Genomic DNA, 21138 nt, shown 5'->3' with positions numbered 1-21138 from the left:
GCATGTAAACGTTGGGGACGTGAGGCCAGGGGACGTTGGCTGGGCATCTGCTCACGAGCGTGTGGCTGGGGGGTGGGATCAGGTGGGAAATTTAAAATACGAAGAATTTTTTAATTTACCGCTTTTACATTTAAAATTACTTAATATTTATACCATCATGGTTAAAAGAGCACTCTTCTCCTGTCTTAAAACCCTTGCTACTTACTCACCATTCCATATCTTCCTCCTATTGTGTGATACTTCCTCCACCTTCTGTATTGTAAGCTCTTCGGGGCAGGGTCCTCTCCTCCTCCTGTGTCATTGTCTGTATCTGTCTGTCATTTCCAACCCTTTTTTAATGTACAGCGCTGTGTAATATGTTGGAGCTATAAAAATACTGTTTAGTAATAATAATAATAATAATAATAATAATAAAAGGCTTATCTCTGTATAATCTTGGTGCAATGACAATGATGGCTATGATGATTCTGCATCAATAAATAAAGACTGTAAAAATAAAATATTATCTCCACGAGTTCCACTAATTACCATTTTTGCCACTTTGATAGTGGTGCACACCAAAGCCTACAATGCAGATCACCATTTCTGATGCAATAGGCTGCCCACAGCTTCATGTAAGTGAATGGCCCCAGTGTAAGCCAGTAGGTACTTATCACCACCTTGGAAAAGTGGAGATAAGACTGGAAAAAAAATATGATTGTGGTATTGAAGGAAGTTAATGATGGTGGATGGATGACTAGGGGATGAGGGGTGTAAGCAGAGTGGAAATATGGTGGTTAAGGAATCAAAGTATGAGACAGTGGCGAGCCAAGGACAGGCAAGGAGATGACCGTATCAGGTTTTGGTCAATTGTTGGCATCCCCATAAGAGAGATCAACTGCTGAATGCCAGGAAGGATGTGCGTGGAGCTGCAGTGATGGGTATTTTTACCAGGCATTATGGTTATTATGGGAAAGGGGCAGTAGTTGTGGGTGCTTGGGGGTGATTTGAGAAGATGTAAGCACAGGGGGTGTTTGGGTTGGTGGTAAGTGTAGTGATGAATGGGGAGAAGGGTCGTTGGTAAGTGGTGTGAGCATACGTGGGGATTATCGTGGTGGGATGTGTACACATGGTGGGTTCTATGGGATGTGTAGACATGATGTTGGCTGGTGAAGTAGAGAAATGGGGCAGAATTTGGAGAGGCGTTTTGGAGAACACCACACACAGTATGAACATCTCAACTTAACACACACAGAATAGACGACAGAGGAGTCAGTCACTTACCTATTGGGGTATGTGGGCAGGGCAGGCACAGTGGTGAGCATTGAGAGTGAAGTGTTGGATGCAAATGTTGTGAGAACATATGGTGGTTGGTGGGATGGCAGGTGTGGTGATTGTAAGAGGAGTGTTGGGTTGGCACATTTGTGGGTGGTAAAAGCAGACTAGCACTATAGTATATAGTGGTGGCAAATAAGTACAAGGGTGGTGGAAGATGGGGGGCAAAAGGGTGGCAGGTAAAATGTTAGGTGGTGAGAGGAAAAAAATTATTGGTTGTTGGCTGGCATGGTGGGGGTAGTATTTGGTGATAACATGTAAGACTGGGGCAGGCTGTTGCAGTGGTAAGTAGTAAAATATAGGAAGGGAAGTTTGGTGTTGTGACAGTAAAACGGGGTGTAATGGAAGTCTGGCGCAGTGTGGCATGGTGAGAAAGCTTGGGGGTGTAGAGATGTGCTTGGAGGTGGGGTGGACTGACACATGGTTAGGTGGTGAGTAAAAAGAGGGGCATGTAGTGATGCCTGAGGAATGGTGACGGTCAGGGTGGTAGGTGATAAGATTGAGGGGGCTGGCACAATGAAAGGTTCCCACATAGAGAAAGGTGGTGTGGGTAGAGGTGTGACAAAATGCATGGAAGAAGGCATCTGGTGCAGTGGTAGGTTCTAAATCAGGGAAGGCTTGTTACAGTGATAGTTGTTTTTTTTTTGGGGGGGGGGGGCTTAGGGACAGAGGTGTTGAGGTGGGAATAAGTTTCTGTTCCTGTGTTAGGTTGTGATAGTATGGAGGAGAAAGTTTGCTGGTGCAGTGGTAGATGCAGAGACAGATGATGCAGGGGAGCTCTAGCTCGCGCTTTCATATTTGGTTCTGGAAGAAGGAGAAGGAACTGCAGAAAACAGGAGCCATGTCTTAGGCCCTGCTGGGGTATAAAGGGTAGCAGGGGAGTGGTGAGTGCAGGGAGGCTTAGCCCAAGCTGCAGGACCGGCTTTGGCAGCAGTGTGAATGGAGAACACAATGAGCGGGCTGGCCAGCATCAGCAACCCAATCTCCTGCAGGGTCAACTCAGCATTTTGGGTTTTGAGTGTTGCAGGACAATGCCGTCCGGGGGAAAGTAATAGTCAGAAACACACAGCTGTTCACCCCTTCATCTACTGATTAACCTTCCCCAGCAGGGGGAATGCTGGTGTTACAGTAATAAAAATCCTACCATTTGGAAGCAAATTAACAGCACTTTGTACAGCTACTGGCTCTGAATGCCGGCTGTTACTGACAGCCAAAATCTCTGCTGACAATCAGGACTTATGGAAAGTAATTTATGCTCATGCAGTAATTACGTCAGCTTTGATATAGTTAAACCATGCAGGCTTGAGGCTCCACTGACCAAAATGCTAACCTTCAGTGTGCAGATTGTAAGCAGCACTATCCCATTACAAACATATATACACAATACAAATGCTTCTCCAGAGATTGGGATTATATATGGCTGCCTTTCTTTTGTTCAAACACACAAATATTATGGTAAGTGGAGACTGATTGAGATTTATGGCAACATAACAAGTTGAGAAGTGAGCATGGAGAGTAATTCCAGGTTGCTGAACGTCTGCGTGTTTATTTCCCTTCTACAAATGCTTTCCCTGCGCTCTCCTCTGGGGAGAGATTTAACAGGACAATGGAAACAAATGACATTTACTTCAACATATTTCAACCTTCTTTCGATGCCTGAGACAGTGCTTGATTCTGAAGCCGCTACATTTGTCAGACATCCATGCAGCTTTACAGCTAAACCAAGGGACATGAGAGCCATGTGTATTTTTAAATTTATTGTGGCGGCTTTGTATATCTTTAGGATCTGTGCAGGCATCAAAATGTCATGCTTCTTATTGTAAAGACCAATCAATGCTGTTCTGTCTCCATTGGACGAGATGATTGGTCTTTTCTCTGCCCTCCCCTGCAGAGCTCTGCAGGCTGCTCCTAGTGGGTGGGTCTGTTGGGCCCCGCCCACCTCTCTGCCTTCTGCACAGTCTATGTGGAGCATGGGGGTGATGGCACTGCTACATTTACAAGCTCATATTATAGTTTGAGGCTATTTAGTAGCATTCCACAATTTTTCAGATCAGTTTAAGGTCTGTCCAGCCAAATTAAAGAAAGAGAGCCCCTTAACTGACCCAATATTTCGACCCATTATATGTTTGTAACTAATGGTAATATGTCACCATGGGCAGGCAGTGTTTCCTGTAAGCGGGTTGGTAATGTACACAGTGGATCCAGTTTTTCTCATGTGGTTACATTTCCTCTTTATCCTTGAATTGCGGCAGTTTGCATCTGCTGGGTCCCCCACGACTACCTTTCCTTCACAACCCAGCGTTAGATCAACGATCACATACATGGCATCCATCTGGATGTTCCTGCTTATTTCAATGTGAAAAGCTGATCAGCAGGTTGCACAGACTGTACTACTCTGTGCCAGCACAAAGCATGCTCCTCCCTACCAGCCATCGGGTGGTGCAGATTTTTAGTGTGCAATCTACCAATATGATATGATTGATTACAAAGAGAGGGGGAGGTGTCCAAAGGGTGCCAGGGATGCGTGTTTTCATACATAATGATGGACAGAGTAGAGTGCTGGGATATGTAGTAACTTCCTGGGCTTCCAGAGAGCAAGACTTGGCACGCAGCCCCGGCATGACACGGAGACCTGGGCTAGACTGTTATTACATTCACCTCCATGTTGTCTTGTTCCAAATGCACCACTACAAGAATAGTTTTAGAATTCTCCAAGCTTCTCCTCCATGTGTTCTCTACCGTCCCTGCTGGAATTGGTCATTGCATAAGGTGACCCCATGGACTTGTTGGTGGCCAAAAGAAAAGTTATATCCTGAAGCAAATCTCACCAATAAAATATGTTATTATTATACAAAGCTTGATACAGCTTATATACACTCACAGTGAAAAGCTCACAGGGTGCGGTGAAATCTGCGGAACCGATTTTAGTCCAGGAGAGGAGTCAGAACAATTGTGAAAGCTGGAAAGGCAGCTTTAGTTTTTAGTCACAAAGATGTTTTATACTTTTACTAAATACATTATATATCAGGAAGTTCTAAGAAGCTCTCACCAAATATTGCCATCTGTGTTCCTTCTGGAAAAGGTTCCACCGTTGAGTTGCCATTAACATGGTGTTTACCTGAAAAACATAAAACATTATATTTAATGTAAGTCTCTGGAAACAAATACCAACCTCAGCATGTACAGCATTTTACTTTTACTACATTTAGAATAAGGAATAAAAGTGATAATATTATCAGATATATAATAATGTTTACAAATATATTATTTAATGATTGCAGATAAATAGCTTATGTAAAATAATTTCAGATCTTTGCTGTTATGTTTCCCTATAGGATTTTGAAACCAAAATGTTCTCATTCGAGTGCAATGTTAGGGGGACCGGAGAGGAGTACAGTCTATAATTAAGGTGGTCAGAGACTGTAGACATGCACCAAGAGTTGGCCAAGGACTGCAGACATAGTACAGGTGATGGTCAGAGACTGCAGCCATAGTACAGGAGACGGTCAGAGACTGCAGACATGGTACAGGAGATGGTCAGAGACTGCAGACATGGTACAGGATGCAGACATTGTACATGAGATAGTAACAGACTGCAGACATAGTACCTAAGATGGTCAGAGACTGCAGACATAGAACAGGAGATGATCAGAGACTGCGGACATGGAATAGGAGATGATCAGAGACTGCAGACATTGTACAGGAGATGGTCAGAGAGTGCAGGCACACTCATGTTGGAACAGAAAAGGCTTTTCAAAAACTATTCGACCAAATGTTTTTGTATGCTGTAGTACTAACAGGACCCTCACTGGAGACACCTGAGCTCCATTATTTGCTCCTAGTAGATCTAAGGTGTAAACATAATTTTGACAAATATATTTAGCTGCCTCCTATTGCTTCCAGGTATGAATGGCTAAATCTTTTTGCAGAGTCACTGCTCAGAAACAGCCTACAATCTTTATTCTGAACAATGGCTGCTTCCATTGGAACCTCCAGGTTATTCCTTTTCAAATGTTTCATCGGATTGGTTAGATACTAAAAATATCTCCCGGCTGCCAAGAGAACACACAGCTTCACTTAATATCATCATTTTCTCCTAATGACTCTAGAGGAATTCTGATCATAAAGCAAAGATGATTGTCACTGGGAATACCCAAAACATGCAAAGCTCATATTAATTAGAAATTTTCTGCAAAAAGGTTTAACAAGGTTACTGGCGCGGGGCCAGGAATCGTCATAATCACTCATTGGGTTCTGGCACAGAGACCAGGCCTGCAGACAGCTGGAAGTAGTGAGGTCTATACTTGTGCGCCGTATTATTTGTGGCATCTTAGGGCCACTCCAGAGCGGCAGCATTGTTTAACCATGGTCCCACTTGCTCCAGACGGGAATCATTTTTTGTAGTGGCAACGGCAGATTGCAATATAGTTATTTAAGTCATTCTTGCTCATGTGGTTGCTGTTTAAAGATTTGCGCTGTAGTCCTGTTGGAACATTAAAGCGGACCTAAACCCTACATAAAAGGGTACACAACTCTTTTATTCAAAGTAAAAAAAAATAAAATAAAATTTTTAAGTGCAACACCCTTTTTAAAAAAAATAAAAGTGCAGCACCTCTGCTTTTTAAAGCCTCGTGGGATTTACACGATGTCACATATCCCGGGAGGGTCATGGCTGCTGCCGAGATAAGGGCATGCACAGAAGAAGCCCTTTCATTAATGGAAAAAAAATTGCCAATCTCACGCATGGACGTGGAATCTTTTTTTCCCATCTACCTCACCCAATCTCGTGTCTGCCCAATGCGAGAGTGGGTGACGCAGAAGGAGAACCTGGAAGAAGAGAGAAGAAGATGTCCTCTGCGCTGCACTGTACTCAAAGTAAGAAACTTACTGACAGATCCATGGACTTGCAGGATAAGTATGTTTTTGTTATACTATACTTTAAACTATTTTTGCTTCACTTCACCACTATCCAGCTATAACTACAATACAAACTAGTTATGTCTCGTATCTCCCCCTGAGGAAGCCAAAAGGTGAAACATGTCAGGTAAAAAGACGTTATGCGATTTATACAACTAAGACGTATATGGTTAAGTTCTCAAGTAATTATACACTGTCTAGATTGATAGTCCTTATCCCATGCCTTTTTATTGGGTCCCGGACATATATATGTATATATCTATGCATAATACAATTTTGTGGGATTGCTGAAAAATGAAAGGAATTTCAGCCAACAAACCCGTTCCTCTTTTCACTTTTTTTTGATTGTACTATACAAACTTAGGGGTGGCTATAAGAAATACTACAGATATCAGAAAGAGGGAGAGATTATTTCATTATTATTTCCCTGGTGCACAGCAGATTTTGCATGTGTGCCTAGGTGCAGCCAAACCGGTGGGGACTTAATCTACCTTTAAGAAAACCTGTTTTTTCACACAATATCACTCACGCAGGGAAGGGCAGCATTATAAGCCAATCAGGTTCTACTGCATGTCCTGTGCTTACAGGGAAAGTGATGACGGGAGGAAAGGGAGAGGATTTTCCAATTATCCTTGAGGATGGAAGGTGGCCAGGTTAGGTGACCAGGTTAGTTGATTGGGAAATGACAAGGAATGGACTGTAAAGGCCATTTTAGACTTGTAGTTGACCATAGTGTTTTCCGGCAGAATCAACTGGACTCCCAACCACTTCCATTTCAAAGGAGCTGTCAGACAGATAAGAAGCAAATCATGAGAAAGCAATGTCACTGACACCAATGGTGTGCATGATTTGGATTAGAAGGGGGTTATCAACAGTGTCAAAAGCAGAGGAAAGAGCAAGGAGATGGAGAAGGGAAATGTTGCCTTGTGATTAAGCTCTGTGGAGGTCGTTGACCAATTTACTAAGGGCTGTTTCTGTGGAATGGGCAACTCGAAAGCCAGACTGGAAGGGGTCAAGGAAAGAGTTGGTGCTCAGGTAATCGGTGAGCTCAGATCATCTAGAGGAAAAACTCAACCTCAACTGCACTGAACCCCACTCAACAAAGTGGTTGTCCAACTGTGCCATTGACTGCATAGTAATTGAAGAAAGGTGCCTGGTAGAATATAACAGCTCGGTTTTCCATTACAGGCCTATTAGGGGCCTTAAAGTGTCAAAATGTGTGGCTGACCGCTCCTGGATGCATAGAAAACTGCACCAGGAGAAACCAGATTTGCACATAAGTGTGGTCATGGTACAAAATCTTCAAACAACTGGGAACCCAAGGAACTGCTCCACAATCTGCTGCAACCAAGTGGCAAAAAACAGATTTTTAATGGGAGTGGTTAGGATTGCAGTTGAGGCCACGGCAGAATGGAGTGGCTGGGAATCGGGGTTTGCATCTAGATGTGATTGCTGTTACAGGAAATAGAGCCACAGTTCCTGAAAGTGAGAAGCTGCATCTGGATGCGCAGTTCCTTTTCCTTCTCTGGAGGAAGAACTGCACCTCAACAGCACTGAACCTCATTTAACCACAGTGGTTGTCCAACTCTGCCATTGATGGTATAGTAATTGAAGAGAGGTGTCTGGTAGCATGTAACAGCTCGGTTTTCAATCACAGGCCTGATAGGGGCCTTAATGCTCTTTCACAACCGTGGTGTGGAACTGCTTGGCTGGCAGTTCTTGAAAGCACAGCAAACTGAACTGCAAGCAACCGGGTTTGCATACAGTAGTGGCCATAGTGCAAAATCTTCAAACAACTGGACACCCAAGAAACTGCTCCATGATCTGCTGCAGCCAAATTGAAAAAATAGTTTTAAATGGCAGTGGTTGGGATTACGGTTTAGGTGATAGCAGTAAGGAGTTTGCACCTAGATGTGATTGCACTTGCAGTAGAATATGCCGCAGTTCAGCCTAATGCAAAAAATGTTTTCCAACGGAAGGAGGTAGGATTGCGGTTGAGGTGTGGTGGAATACTGTGGTTCACTGCCAGTCTTTGGGTGACTTCTGACTTCTTATGGGTACTAGTGTCACCGAACTCCAGTTATTCTGAGCACTTTCTTTTAGTGATCTATTCACTTGAACATAAGCACCACCAACTTTAATATTGAGACAAAAATATTATAGATGATCCAAAATAGTTTCACCATCATCAACGTCTAAAATAATTTTATTTGCACTGAAACATCTATTTAATTATTTTCCAATAAAGTTTTCCAATTCAGGAAGGATTTATGCACAGGGGTGCATAAATATTTCACTTATGTCGGCATGAATAGATGGCTCTTTAACATCACCGTAATAAGAAACTTTCTTTGTGCTTAATATTCGTACAATCACGCCGTTGGATGTTTGCGGAATCACCCTGCTCTGCGACCAGACTGCGCGCCATTGTTTGCCTCAACAGGTAGACTTAAATACCGCCACCTACCTTTCCACATCATTAGCATGTGTGGCACCCTCCGCTACAAAAATCAACCATCACCATTTTCACAGCCCATTAAACTGATTTTAATTGATTCTTTGTTCTTACATCTGTAAAACTGTTGAGATGAGAGTCAGCGAGACGCGGCTTCGTCCTTGCTTAGCTGCCCTTGAACAGCCGAACGCAGAGAGGAGATAAAAAAGAAAGTTTGCTAATAGGAGGGAACAGGAGGAACAATTTCAAATTAAAGCACATTGCATTTTCAAAGTGAGAATAATATGGATCATTTGAGAACACAGAGATAAAAAGAAGATACAATGAATACAAAAACACATCAGGTTAGTGCTCAGGGTCTCTTTTTTTCCACCTCCCCAGTTAAATGCAGAGAGTCATTATTGAGTGCACAAAAATACAAAAGTCAACCTTAGCAGATCAGAAACACAATGCCCAAAGTATTTACAACTCTCCCCTTCCCTCCCGCCATTTTCCAGCCTCAAAAAGACAATTGAAACAAATATTACACATACGTTTCTGATACACAAGCCCTTTTGTAATTAAAAGTTGGCCTTTCAGTCACCATGAATTCATTTCTGAGATGTTACTTTTGGATCACCATAGGGGTACTGGACTCAATGTTCAAACCAGAAGATGACCAGGATATTCTAGTTTGAGCAGCAGTATCTGGCACCTGGATTTATATCTAGTTTCTTGCCAATGGAGTTCCCAGGGGGCCAATATGGAAGCCCAAAGTGCAATCGAAGGGAGGGCTGTACACTTTTTTAAAGTTAGACTGACTGCAAAAAAAAAACATGATCCTGCGTGTAATAAATGTTCACAGACATAATCCCAGAAAGGTTCTTACAATGGCAATCCATATAAAGATCCTTGTGATAGAAGAAGTATTATACTTCCATACCCAGTATCCCATGCCTCGTACCCTCCCTTCAGTCTCTGTAATAGAAGAGGTGGTATATTCCCCTCTCTAGTGTCCTGTATGATCTACTTCCCCTTCATTATGTGTAATAGAAGAAGTATTAGGTGATAGCAGAAAGGAGTTTGCAGCTAGATATGTTTGCACTTGCACTAGATTGTGCCACAGTTCAGCCAAATGCAAAATATGGTTTCCAATGGAGGGAGCTGGGATTGCGGTTGAGGCCGTGGTGGAATACTGTGGTTCTCTGCAAGTCTTTGGGTGACTTCTGACTTCTTATGGGTACTAGTGTCACCGAACTCCAGTTATTCTGAGCACTTTCTTTTAGTGATCTATTCACTTGAACATAAGCACCACCAACTTTAAAATTTGAAACAAAAATATTATAGATGATCCAAAATAGTTTCACCATCATCAACGGCTAAAATAACTTTATTTGCACTGAAACATCTATTTAATTGTTTCCCAATAAAGTTTCCCAATTCAGGAAGGATGTTTCCCATGTCTCCTTCCTCCCCTTCAGTCTCTGTAATAGAAGAGGTGGTATATTCCCCTCTTTAGTGTCCTGTATGTTCTACTTCCCCTTCATTATATGTAATAGAAGAAATATTATATCCCCTCTCTCTGGTGTCTCATATCGCCTCCTATTTCCAGTAACAGAAGTATTATACTCCCATCTTGTGTCCAGTATCTTCCACCTCCCCTTTAGTCTCTGTAATAGAAGAGGTAAAATACTCCCATTTCTGGAGTCCCATATGTCCTCTCTATTTCCAGTAATTGAAGAGATATTATACTCCCCCCTTTGGTGTCCAATGTCTCCTATATCCCATCCATTCCTTGTATCAGAAGAATTATTATTTCCCCCTCTCCAATGTCCCGTATCCCATACCTCCCCTACATTCCCTACAGTAGAGGAAATGAAGTTGAAGTCCTGTGTCTCCTACATCCCCTCTATTCTCTGTAACAGAGGATGTATTATATTCCCCTCTTTGGTGCCCAATGTCTCTTATATCCCCCCCATTTTCTGTAATAGAAGAATTATTAAATATAATATATTATTATACTGCATTGCTGAGTATCTCCCAGCTCCCCTCTATTCTCTGTAGTAGAAGAGGTATTTTACCCCCTCTCTAATATCCCCTATTAATTCCCTGAAGTAGCAGAGGTATTATACTCCCTTTGAGTGTCCAATATCTCCTACCTGCCCTCTGTTTTCTGTAATAGAAGAGGTAATATACCCCCCTCTCTGGTGTCCCATATCCCCCCTATTCCCTATAGTAGAAGTGGTAAAATACTCTCCCTATCTGGTGACCCGTATGTCTTACCTGTCCTTCATTCTCTGTAACACAAGAGGTAATATAGTCTCCTCTCTGATGTCCCATATCTCCTATATCCCTCCATTCCCTGTAACCAAATAGGTATTATACTTCCTTTACCTGTACTTTGTGTTTCCTACCCCCCCTTTCATTCTCTAATAAAAAGGGATATTATACTCCATATCTCTATTCAATTCCCAATTCAATGGTCCTTTAAAATGTACTTCAATGTTAAACTTCTTCCTCTGGTTAGCTGATTCTTTGTGCTCCCACCTAAAGAGTGGCGGGAGCACACTTGGGAACATCTGACCAGATTTCTAGCATCCCAATTCTATCTGTTCCTAAAGCAATGAATTTCCGATCATGATGATTCATTCCTGAAGCTTGGTCACTGACCTGAAACAAGTTCATATGGGCTTCATAGGCCGCATGATTGTTCCAGGTCAGTGGGTGGAAGAAGAACCTAGAACAAATAACAGAAGATTCAATCCAAATGATTCTAGCTAGCAAGTGACTTTCTTTTGGGAACACCAACCATTAAAATTTAAGGTAAAGCTCAGTAAATTATAAAGTAAAAGCATAGTGGGACTGTCCCTTTAATAAAGCACAGGGTCCGGATTCCGCAGAAAAGTCCTCCTTGCAGTAAACAATGATCGATAGCCCCAAACAGCTCACAATTTCCACAGCTTCACTTTTCTTTTATTTCTTATCTGCGTTCAATGTACATCTGGAGCCCAGCAACTCAATAAGTAATTACCATTCACCTCTGCCTGTTCCACTCCATTACTCCAGCGCTGATGAGTCAGGAGATGTAGTGCTGATACAGGAACAAGGACCACGTCATACACGCGGCCCACTACGGTTCATTAGGAGATCACACCTAGGATCAGCTACTATGAAGGTCCTGCATCCAAAACGCTGACATGCATTTTTGTATAGCCTGCAAACTCTGGGATTGATTGTTTGTAATTTTCTTCTGCAGCCATACAATCTAACCAAGAAATGATTAAAGGCGAACTCCTAGAAAGATAATAAAATTCAACCCTAAATTGCAGTTGCAAGGGGAGGGGTCTTAAAGGCATGTGCAGGGCCCAGGGGTGCATAACACACCCTGAGTGGAGGGGACAGGGGTGCATATCACACACAGAGTGCAGGGCCCAGGAGTGCATTTTACACAGAGTGCAGTGCCCAGGAGTGCATATCACAAATCGATTACAGTGATCAGGAGTGCATATCACACCAAGTGCATGGCTCAGGAGACAATATCACAAACAGATAGGGATCAGGAGTGAATATCACACCAGGTGCAAGGCTTAGGAATGCATATGATACCAAGTGCAGGGGACAGGAGTGCATATCACACACTGTGCGCAGGACTCAGGAGTGCATATCATACGCTATGTGCAGGACTCTGAAGTGCAAATCATACACAGAGTGCAGGGGACAGGAGTGTATATCACACAAATTGCAGGGCTTACGAATGTGTATTGTACAAAACAAAAACACCTAGTACAAAACTACCCCCACAGCCCTTAATCTACTTCTCCCTTCACCCCTTACCATAGAACCCCCTCCAGTATAGATTAACACCTTTACACCCCAATTCACCCCCATATAGTACACATACCCCCCCCCCCCCCCCGGTCTGCAAAGTTTATGCTCCCTGCTGATTGGAGCTCTCTGTATCAGAAGGGAATATGTCAGACCTCTGCATAAAGGCCACTGTCTGCATCCACAAGGCAAAGGTCCTTCTCTGCAGCATGCTACCCGGATATAAGATTTTCTATTCACGCGGCAACTGCTTTCTAAAGAAAACAAACCAATACATTGAACACCTTTTGTTTTCATGCACTCGGAATGCATTTAGCTGATTGAAGCTGAAAATTGGGTTTCAATGTCTTTAATACGACGTATAATTGTATCAAGGTGAAAACTATTAACATTTGTGGTTTTCAATGCTTTCATAACACAAGGCCCCTTCTTTACCTCTGATAATCTCCTGCAACTTTTACTTTTTTCTATTAGCAGTTGTAATGCTATGAATAATAAAAATACGTGTTCAATGCTATTCTCATTGTGGCGGACAGACTTTGTTTGTATTGTGCAGCGTTATTCACATTTTGCTAGGACAAACTTGTTTGTATTGTGCAGATGATGTGATCACATTATCACAATATTGTGTCGTCCTTGATATTGTTATTTGTATGACTTGTATTTCATATTATTATACCTCTCCTAACTGGTGGATCTGAAATGTCTGGATATACAGCAATCTTTGCCATTATGGTCTGCGCACACAGAGGAGACGTCAAACTTTTTTAATACTGTGACTGTCTGGGACAAATCTGTCTTACTTGCCTAAATTCCTTTTCATTTGTGGTAATTGACTTGTCCACAACATTCAAAGATCTATCAATAAAAGTGATGTTATTTGTGAAAATTGCTGTGTGAATCTGAGCTTTTGCTGCCCTCACAAGGCTGAACGTATTGTGTTGTGTGCCAGAATTTCAGAGATTCGAATGAATGGCTCGCTAGCTCCATTCAGCTGAAATCACTGCAATAAAGCACAATAAAGCAAGGTGAAGGACAACCTAGGAACTGCTCAAGTAACCCTAGAAGAACCCTTGCTGAAGAAAGATGCTTTGGACCAAGGGGTCATCTACTCCAGTCCTTGAGGGAGGATTTGAAAATATTTTTATTATTAGTATGGTTTACAAAGAGTCATCAAATTACTAATCCTGACCTGTATGCGGCCCTCCAGGACTAGAGATGAAGACCCCAAACATATTTCTTCAACAAGGGCTCCTCCAGAGGTTGGTTTGGGTTCTTGACCAGTTCCTAGGTCATCCTTGCCCTTTTATATTGTGCTTCATTGCAATCATTTAAGCTTCATTTCTTAGCCAGGGTTCATACAGAAATTGCTACAAGTAGATGCGCAAGTAGAAGTAGACTGATCTTCCTTCCAGTGGTCCATAGGTTCGGCACCAATGCTTGTAAATTTGGGTTGGTGACATCATAAACTACTTTTTGTTCATTACTTGCTATCACTTCCTCAGTAGGTACCAATTTCTACACCCCAGTCCCATGGTCAATTATTTACTATGTCCTATAGCTTTCATACATAGGACATGTTGATGTCCCCAACACATAACTAATGCCTTATCTTACAGCCATATACATCAGGACCCTCCATGACCTTATGTAACACGTACCCTGCTGATATGTGCTATGCCCCCCAACAGCATATAGAACCAAACTTCCCTGCAGAAATTTATACTTCTTATTGTCCTATATACCATGTCCGCCACCAACCATATATAATAAGACTCCCTACAGTGTTATATACCAGTCCTCTCCAATATAACAAACCTCCGACCTAGAATATATATTATATTCCATCCTACAACCATGTGTATAATCATGTTCCTGTCTGTCACATTTAATGTGGCCCCTTTAGTTTTCCATACTATGTCCTCCTATTATCTTCCACAGCATCCATCTACATCATCCTCTCCCCAACATATATATACCCTACAACAATGCATTTACCATATCCCCAGCAGTCATATATACTGTGCCCCCTATATATTTATAATGCTCACTAAATCCTTATATACCCTATCCCCCGTAGTCACATTTACTACACACCGTTTAGCCTTATATATCATGTCCTCTTACTACCCCCCACCATGCATATAGCATATCCCCTGCAGTCACATATACTGCACCCCTTATAGCCTCATACACCATATCCTCCTGCAGTCATAAATATATTATGCCCCCTATATCCTTATATACCATACCTTCCCACCACCCACAATAGCATTCATCTATACCCATCCCCTTCCCTCCCCATCATACACATCTTGCACAACCCTAAAGCCATGCATACAGCATATCCCATGCAGTCACATAAACTATTATTATTATTATTAATAATAAACAGGATTTATATAGCACCAACATATTATGCAGCACCGTACAATAAAAAGGGGTTGCAAAATACAAAGACAGACAGTGACACTAGAGGAGGAGAGGACCCTGCCCCGAAGAGCTTACAACCTAGTAGGTGCGGAAATTAATATACACAAGGAGTTGGATATGTAGTGGTGGGAAATAGTGACGGTTTCAAAAGACAGAAGAAGATGGTTAGGCGAGTTTGAAAAAATGGGTTTTGAGGGCTTGTTTAAATGAGCAGAAAGTAGGAGCAAGCCGAAAAGGAGAGTTAGGGCAGCCCTAGAAAAGAGCCGTGTGTGTGATGAGGTTACGAGTGAGGAAGTCGTTAGTAGGTCATTGGAGGAGTGGAGAGAGCGGATAAGGGACAACATCCTGTTTAGCATTATTTACCATGTCCTCCTACTACCACTCCCACCACCATGCATATAGCATATCCCCATCAATCACATATGCTGTGCTCCCTAAAGCCTCATACTCCATATCTGCCGCCATCACATATACTGTGCTCGCTTTAGTCTTATATACCATGTCCTCCTAAAACCAACCAAAGCATTCACCTATACCAACGCCCTTCCCTCCCCATTATAAACATCCTTTCCAACCCTACAGAAATGCACATACCTTATCCCCTGCAGTCACATATACTATACCCTGTAAAGCTTTGTATACCACAGGTATGAGGTCCAAACTTTTTTTTCAGAGCAGTGTGTTTGTTTGCTAGCTTAGAGCAGCTTTGCAGAAGCTTTAATGTAAACTTTAGTTCCAGGGTGGAGATGATAAACATAATCTGCAGGATTTAGAACTCCTACAAGAAGTGCTCAAGCTTGCTCAAGCATGGGCCCAACTTGTTTAAAGTGACAGCCGGCACTCCCAATAAGGAACCTTTAAAACCACTCCATATTGGAGGCACATGAAGGTAACGGATATCCTCAATATTTGCTGAAAGCTTGCTGTGCACATTGTTCTTATAAAAACTGAAGCCCATGTGAGTAATGTTGAGACTTGGTGGTGAGGATGCTGGGTGGTTACCTTCTTCGAGTCAGACACTACATGTGGCAGCCCAATAGACATCAAATTGGGGCAGCAGTGAGCAGTTCATTAACTGCCACCCACTGCCAATGTGCAAGGGATGGCTCTTGACGGCAGCCAGGCGTCTGGGATGGTGGCTGCTGCATAGGAAAGCTAAATTCCGGCTAATTGTTTCACGTATGTCATATAACTGACACATCTGCACAGTACAGAATTGTATGTTCTTCTTGCATTTGCAGGAAGTTTTTTTCTGGACGGTATTTTTATACTTATTAAACAGATATAACAAAACACTTCTTTACTTACCAGACCCAAAGGGAATAAATCAGAGAAGATTATTGTTAGGGTTTACCTACACTTTAAAGAATGTGACCTGGAGGTCTGGGGGTAATTGTTGCTGTAATCATCCCCTCTCAGTGCAGGAATCATTAGCCGTGGCTTTGCTTGTTGATTTGATAAATAAGGGGCCGGGAAAGTGAAGGCCGGGGGTTATAGTGCACACGCTCTACACCGCGTATCTCACGCCGTTGGATCTTGTTATGCAAACAGCGATGTTCTCCTCTGTAATCTATAACCTTCCAGCAAGCACAATGCACATTATTATTATAGCGCTCTTCTCAGAATGATTCACACTAAATCATTATCTCTCCGCATCTCTTCCTTCAATGCAAACAGTCCTAAAGACCTGTCTGGGTTTGTGTTTATTGATGTACATGCAGCTTTTATATCTGGCATGAAGGAAATGATGAGGGAGCAGGCATGGGTATCATTAAAGAGGACCTGTCGTTAGTTATTATTAGTATGTGTCATTACATGGCAATACAAATCATGCCAAGTAATGAGTCTGGGTTACACTTCCATCTTTTACATACCGTATTTTTCGCCATATAAGACCGGAATATAAGACGCACCCAATTTTAAAGGAGGAAAATCTAGAAAAAAAAGATTCTGAAAGATTATTCCCCTTCTGATCACTCATGTGCCATTCATACCGGTGTGCCTTTCAAATTCCCTTTCTGATCACTCTGTCATTCAAATTCCCCTTCTGATCACTCTGTGTCATTCAAATTCCCCTTCTGATCACTCTGTGCTTTTTTTCCACTGTACGGCAGTTAGGACAGGGAACAGTAGGGGGCGCTGTGCCGGCTTCTTTCGCTCTGCACTGTACACGCTGCTGCCAGAGAGGAGAGGAGACACACGCTGCAGCCAGCGAGAACAGGAGACACACGCAGGATCGGGTATCGGGTGAGTATCTTATTTTAATTATTTTATAACACATTTGTCGTATAGGACGCATCAACTTTTCCCCCCCAGTTTTGGGGAAGAAAAAGTGCGTCTTATACGGCAAAAAATACGGTATACTCCCCTTAGCAAGGTCATCTGCTGGGTCATCTCTGCTCATACAGAATCCAGGGTTACCATCTACATCAGCTTTTCTTGACTTTTTAACATGGGGGAACCCTTGAAATACCTTTCATGTTTCAGGTAACCCCTACTATAGTTACTAAATCCTCAACTGACTATATTTTAGCATGGCGGTCCATTGAAAAAATTCCTGTTACATAGCTGGCCATTAGGAATAATGTCATCCTTATAGATAGCCAATGGTGTCAGTGGTAACTTACCTAATGGGGTGCTCAGTGCTCATTGTTCAAGCAACCTCGGGAGAAACTCTGGTTGAGAAATACTGGTCTATATCAAGAGGTTTCTCTTCATATAAACTTAACAGGAACATTGCATTCTAGTAAATTTGAACATGTTTGGATTTAGCTTAAAGTGGACCAGTAGCCAAATATTAAAGACTGAAAGGGAGCCATGGAGGGTTTGGGCTGCCTGATTTTGGGCATCTGATGGTGGAGGCATGGAGAAACACTGGTCTACATCGCGGATGAAGATGACGGCTCAGAGATGGCTCAGTCATATTAATCCTGGAGTCTGTAGACCAGGGGTGCCTTGACTTTTTTGGCTTGCGAGCTACTTTTAAAATGAAGTCCAAATGATCTACCAACAATAAAAATTTGGACTAAATAACTCCTGTGCGCGGTAGAGTTTATTTTGAAAGGCAGGGCTCCACCATCTACTCGCGTTGCCTTTGCAATCTACCGGTAGATCCCGATCCACCTGTTGGGCACACCTGCTGTAGAGTATTTGGGTTGTGTTCACACATGCCTGAGATATCCGCAGCTTTCGTCACTTGCTACAAAGTCACAATGTGGCAGTCTGATAACAGCAGCACACTGATGACATCATCTCTGCCTAGGCAAAGTCACCCCGGGCAGATCAAGGACGATAAAAGGTGGAAATAACTTGCAAATTAATATTGTTTCAGTGTAATATTACATGCTAGTAATGTATTCTTGACAAAAGGTATTGAAAACTCCACAATGAAACAAATATATAGCTCTTGATTGTGTTCAGGACTACAAAAAGACAAAAAAATCTAAATGATAAATATACCATTGTGTAAATGGATAGGATTTCAGTTTTCAGTCAGCAGGTGGAGCTCGAGGCTGCTCTACACATCTTCACCTTGATAATCTTCCAGCTTTCATAAAACAATATAAAGTCTTCATTCAAAAGGGCTCAGTAGTCAAAGCTCAAATTATACACAAAGCTTTAGCGACTTTTGGCCCCTAAAGAATTCGCTGTCTGCTTCCTACGGCTCTGTACAGACAATCAGTTCTCGCATGATAATCCTCTACTCTTAACGATGCTCCGTGCTTCTCTTATTATATATTTTTCATTCGATTTGTGAATTCTTGCAGATAAATACAAGAATCAAATACATATAACGGTTTTACTTGGCAAGGGGTTTGTATTCCTGTGCATCCAGTCCTGAGAATAACTTACCTCTGCCCAACTACTCTATCTAGATAGGGGCAGATCTGATATTACCCTGTTGCAGTGTTACTTTTATTTGGAAATTTACTTTATTAAAGTTTTATAGTAAAAATACCAGGGATCCAGGGATGCCTCACAGGATCAGGAAGGATTTTTTTTCCCCATTTGGAGCAAACTGAACCAGAGCCTTCCTATGTCTATAGAGTTTTATATCTGGGATATGTTTATTTCCATAGTGGTAAACTTAATGGACTTACTTCTTTTTTTCAGCCAGCATGTACCGTATTTTTTGCCGTATAAGACGCACTTTTTCTTCCCCAAAACTTGGGGGGAAAAGTTGGTGCGTCCTATACAAAAAATCTGTTATAAAATAATTAAAATAAGATACTCACCCGATACCCGATCCTGCGTGTGTCTCCTCTCCTCTCTGGCAGCAGCGTGTGTCTCCTCCTGGCTGCCGCGCAGAGCGAAAGAAGCCGGCACAGCGCCCCCTGTTGTTCCCTGTCCTAACTGCCGTACAATGGAAAAAAAGCACAGAGTGATCAGAAAGGGAATTTGAAAGGCACAGAGTGATCAGAAAGGGAATTTGAAAGGCACAGAGTGATCAGAAAGGGAATTTGAATGGCACATGAGTGATCAGAAGGGGAATACCGGTATGAATGGCACATGAGTGATCAGAAGGGGAATAATCTTTCAGAAAATCTTTTTTTTCTAGATTTTCCTCCTTTAAAATTGGGTGCGTCTTATATTCCGGAGCGTCTTATACGGCGAAAAATACGGTAATTTGCATTTCTATTTAGCACATAGCTTGTGAATGGTGGAAGGAAAGAGAAGAAGTAGCAATGGTGAGCTCATCTCTGCTCTTTCCCTCCACTAGAGAACACCTGATTGGCTCCTTACGCTGCTCTTTCCTCCCTGTTGTCATTCTCTCCCTTACATCACACTATTCAGACCTGACAATGGATCTCCCATACACAAGAACTGCGTCAGGGCCAACATTTTATTTTTGCAGTAATTTATTTACAGCAATATAAAGAAAGAGTGCAATGAAGGTGAGAATAAGTGTGTCAGGGGAAAAGGTTTTAAAGAAGCTCTTAATGGACAATATGACCCTCATAGTGAAGATTATCAATTTCCTCTGTGTGTTTTTTGTTTTCCCAGCTGGAGAGAAAGCTGTACCTGAGGTTCTGTAGTGGAAGAATCTCCCAGCTACTACTCTATCTATTAGGCAGTCTGGTTTTACTTATTCAGCACACTCCATAAGAACCGATGTTGATATACAACAAAAAGTTGTGGGGATGAAATCATGTAATTTTAAAATGTTAATTCAGCTATAAACATTCAATACTTTCTTTTCTTTCAGCTGTTTCAAACAATGATGAGCCTTTCAAGGACTGCATTCCAGATTGTGTTACTAACAAGGAGATTCTGTTCTTGATGAGTAATTAAAGAGCAATTCAATCTCCAAATCCAAGGTTCTCAGCTCTCTGTGATGTCCTTCAACCTACATGGTTATCTCCACTGTACAATAATGACATCAACCGTTGTAATGCATCAGTCATGAAAGTCATAGGTTATGAAAGAATAGGAATGATGGCAAAAAAAGAAAATTAAATAACTGTTTTTGCAGAAAAAAAGAGAACCTGGCTATAAGAAAACTAATTTGTTTGAGCTGTCCTAGGTAAAGGATAGACAAGGTTACAAATGCCACGACTATCAGATGGCACCAGATGCCCGAAGAACGACTTGCAATAGACCAGTGGTATTATTATTAATTAATAATAAACAAGATTTATATAGCACCAACATATTACGCAGCACTGTACATTAAATAGGGTTGCCCAACCGGGGTTCAGTGGAACCCTAGCATTCTCCAAAGGTTGTTTGAGGTATAGAAATGTGGGATCATCAATAAAGGGGTCACCAGCAAGAAGAAGGAGGTCCTGATTCCCCTATAAAGAATTGTGGGGTCACCATCACTAGCGGGGTCACCAGCAGAAGGAAGGAGGTCCTGATTACTTTATATAGATAGAATTGTGGGGTCACCATCACTAAAGAGGTCACCAGCAGAAGGAAGGAGGTCCTGATTTCCTCTACATAGATAGAATTGTGAGGTCACTATCACTAGAGGGGTCACCAGCAAGAGGAAGGAGGTCCTGATTCCTCTAAATAGAATTGTGGGGTCACCATCACTAGAGGGGTCACCAGCAGGAGGAAGGAGGTCCTGATTCACCTATATAGATAGAATTGTGGGGTCACCATCACTGGAGGGGTCACCAGCAGGAGGAAGGAGGTCCTGATTCACCTATATAGATAGAATTGTGGGGTCACCATCACTAGAGGGGTCACCAGCAGGAGGAAGGAGGTCCTGA

General features: G+C 42.2%; 1 protein-coding gene across 1 annotated transcript in view; it reads right to left on the bottom strand.

Annotated features, from left to right (window-relative positions):
• The window catches only part of LOC140327973 (mitochondrial peptide methionine sulfoxide reductase-like), a gene marked incomplete in the record, with an annotated part of 176562 nt that overhangs the window by 81227 nt on the left and 74197 nt on the right, over window positions 1-21138 (bottom strand). Inside the window, 1 exon segment of the mRNA XM_072407230.1 lies at window positions 4364-4432. Within this exon segment, the coding sequence (XP_072263331.1) occupies window positions 4364-4432 (69 nt within the window).

Source organism: Pyxicephalus adspersus, chromosome 4 (assembly GCF_032062135.1).
Source record: "Pyxicephalus adspersus chromosome 4, UCB_Pads_2.0, whole genome shotgun sequence".
Classification (NCBI taxonomy): domain Eukaryota; kingdom Metazoa; phylum Chordata; class Amphibia; order Anura; family Pyxicephalidae; genus Pyxicephalus; species Pyxicephalus adspersus.
Note: the sequence above shows the minus strand (reverse complement) of the source record. Positions and strands in the feature narration are given on the sequence as shown.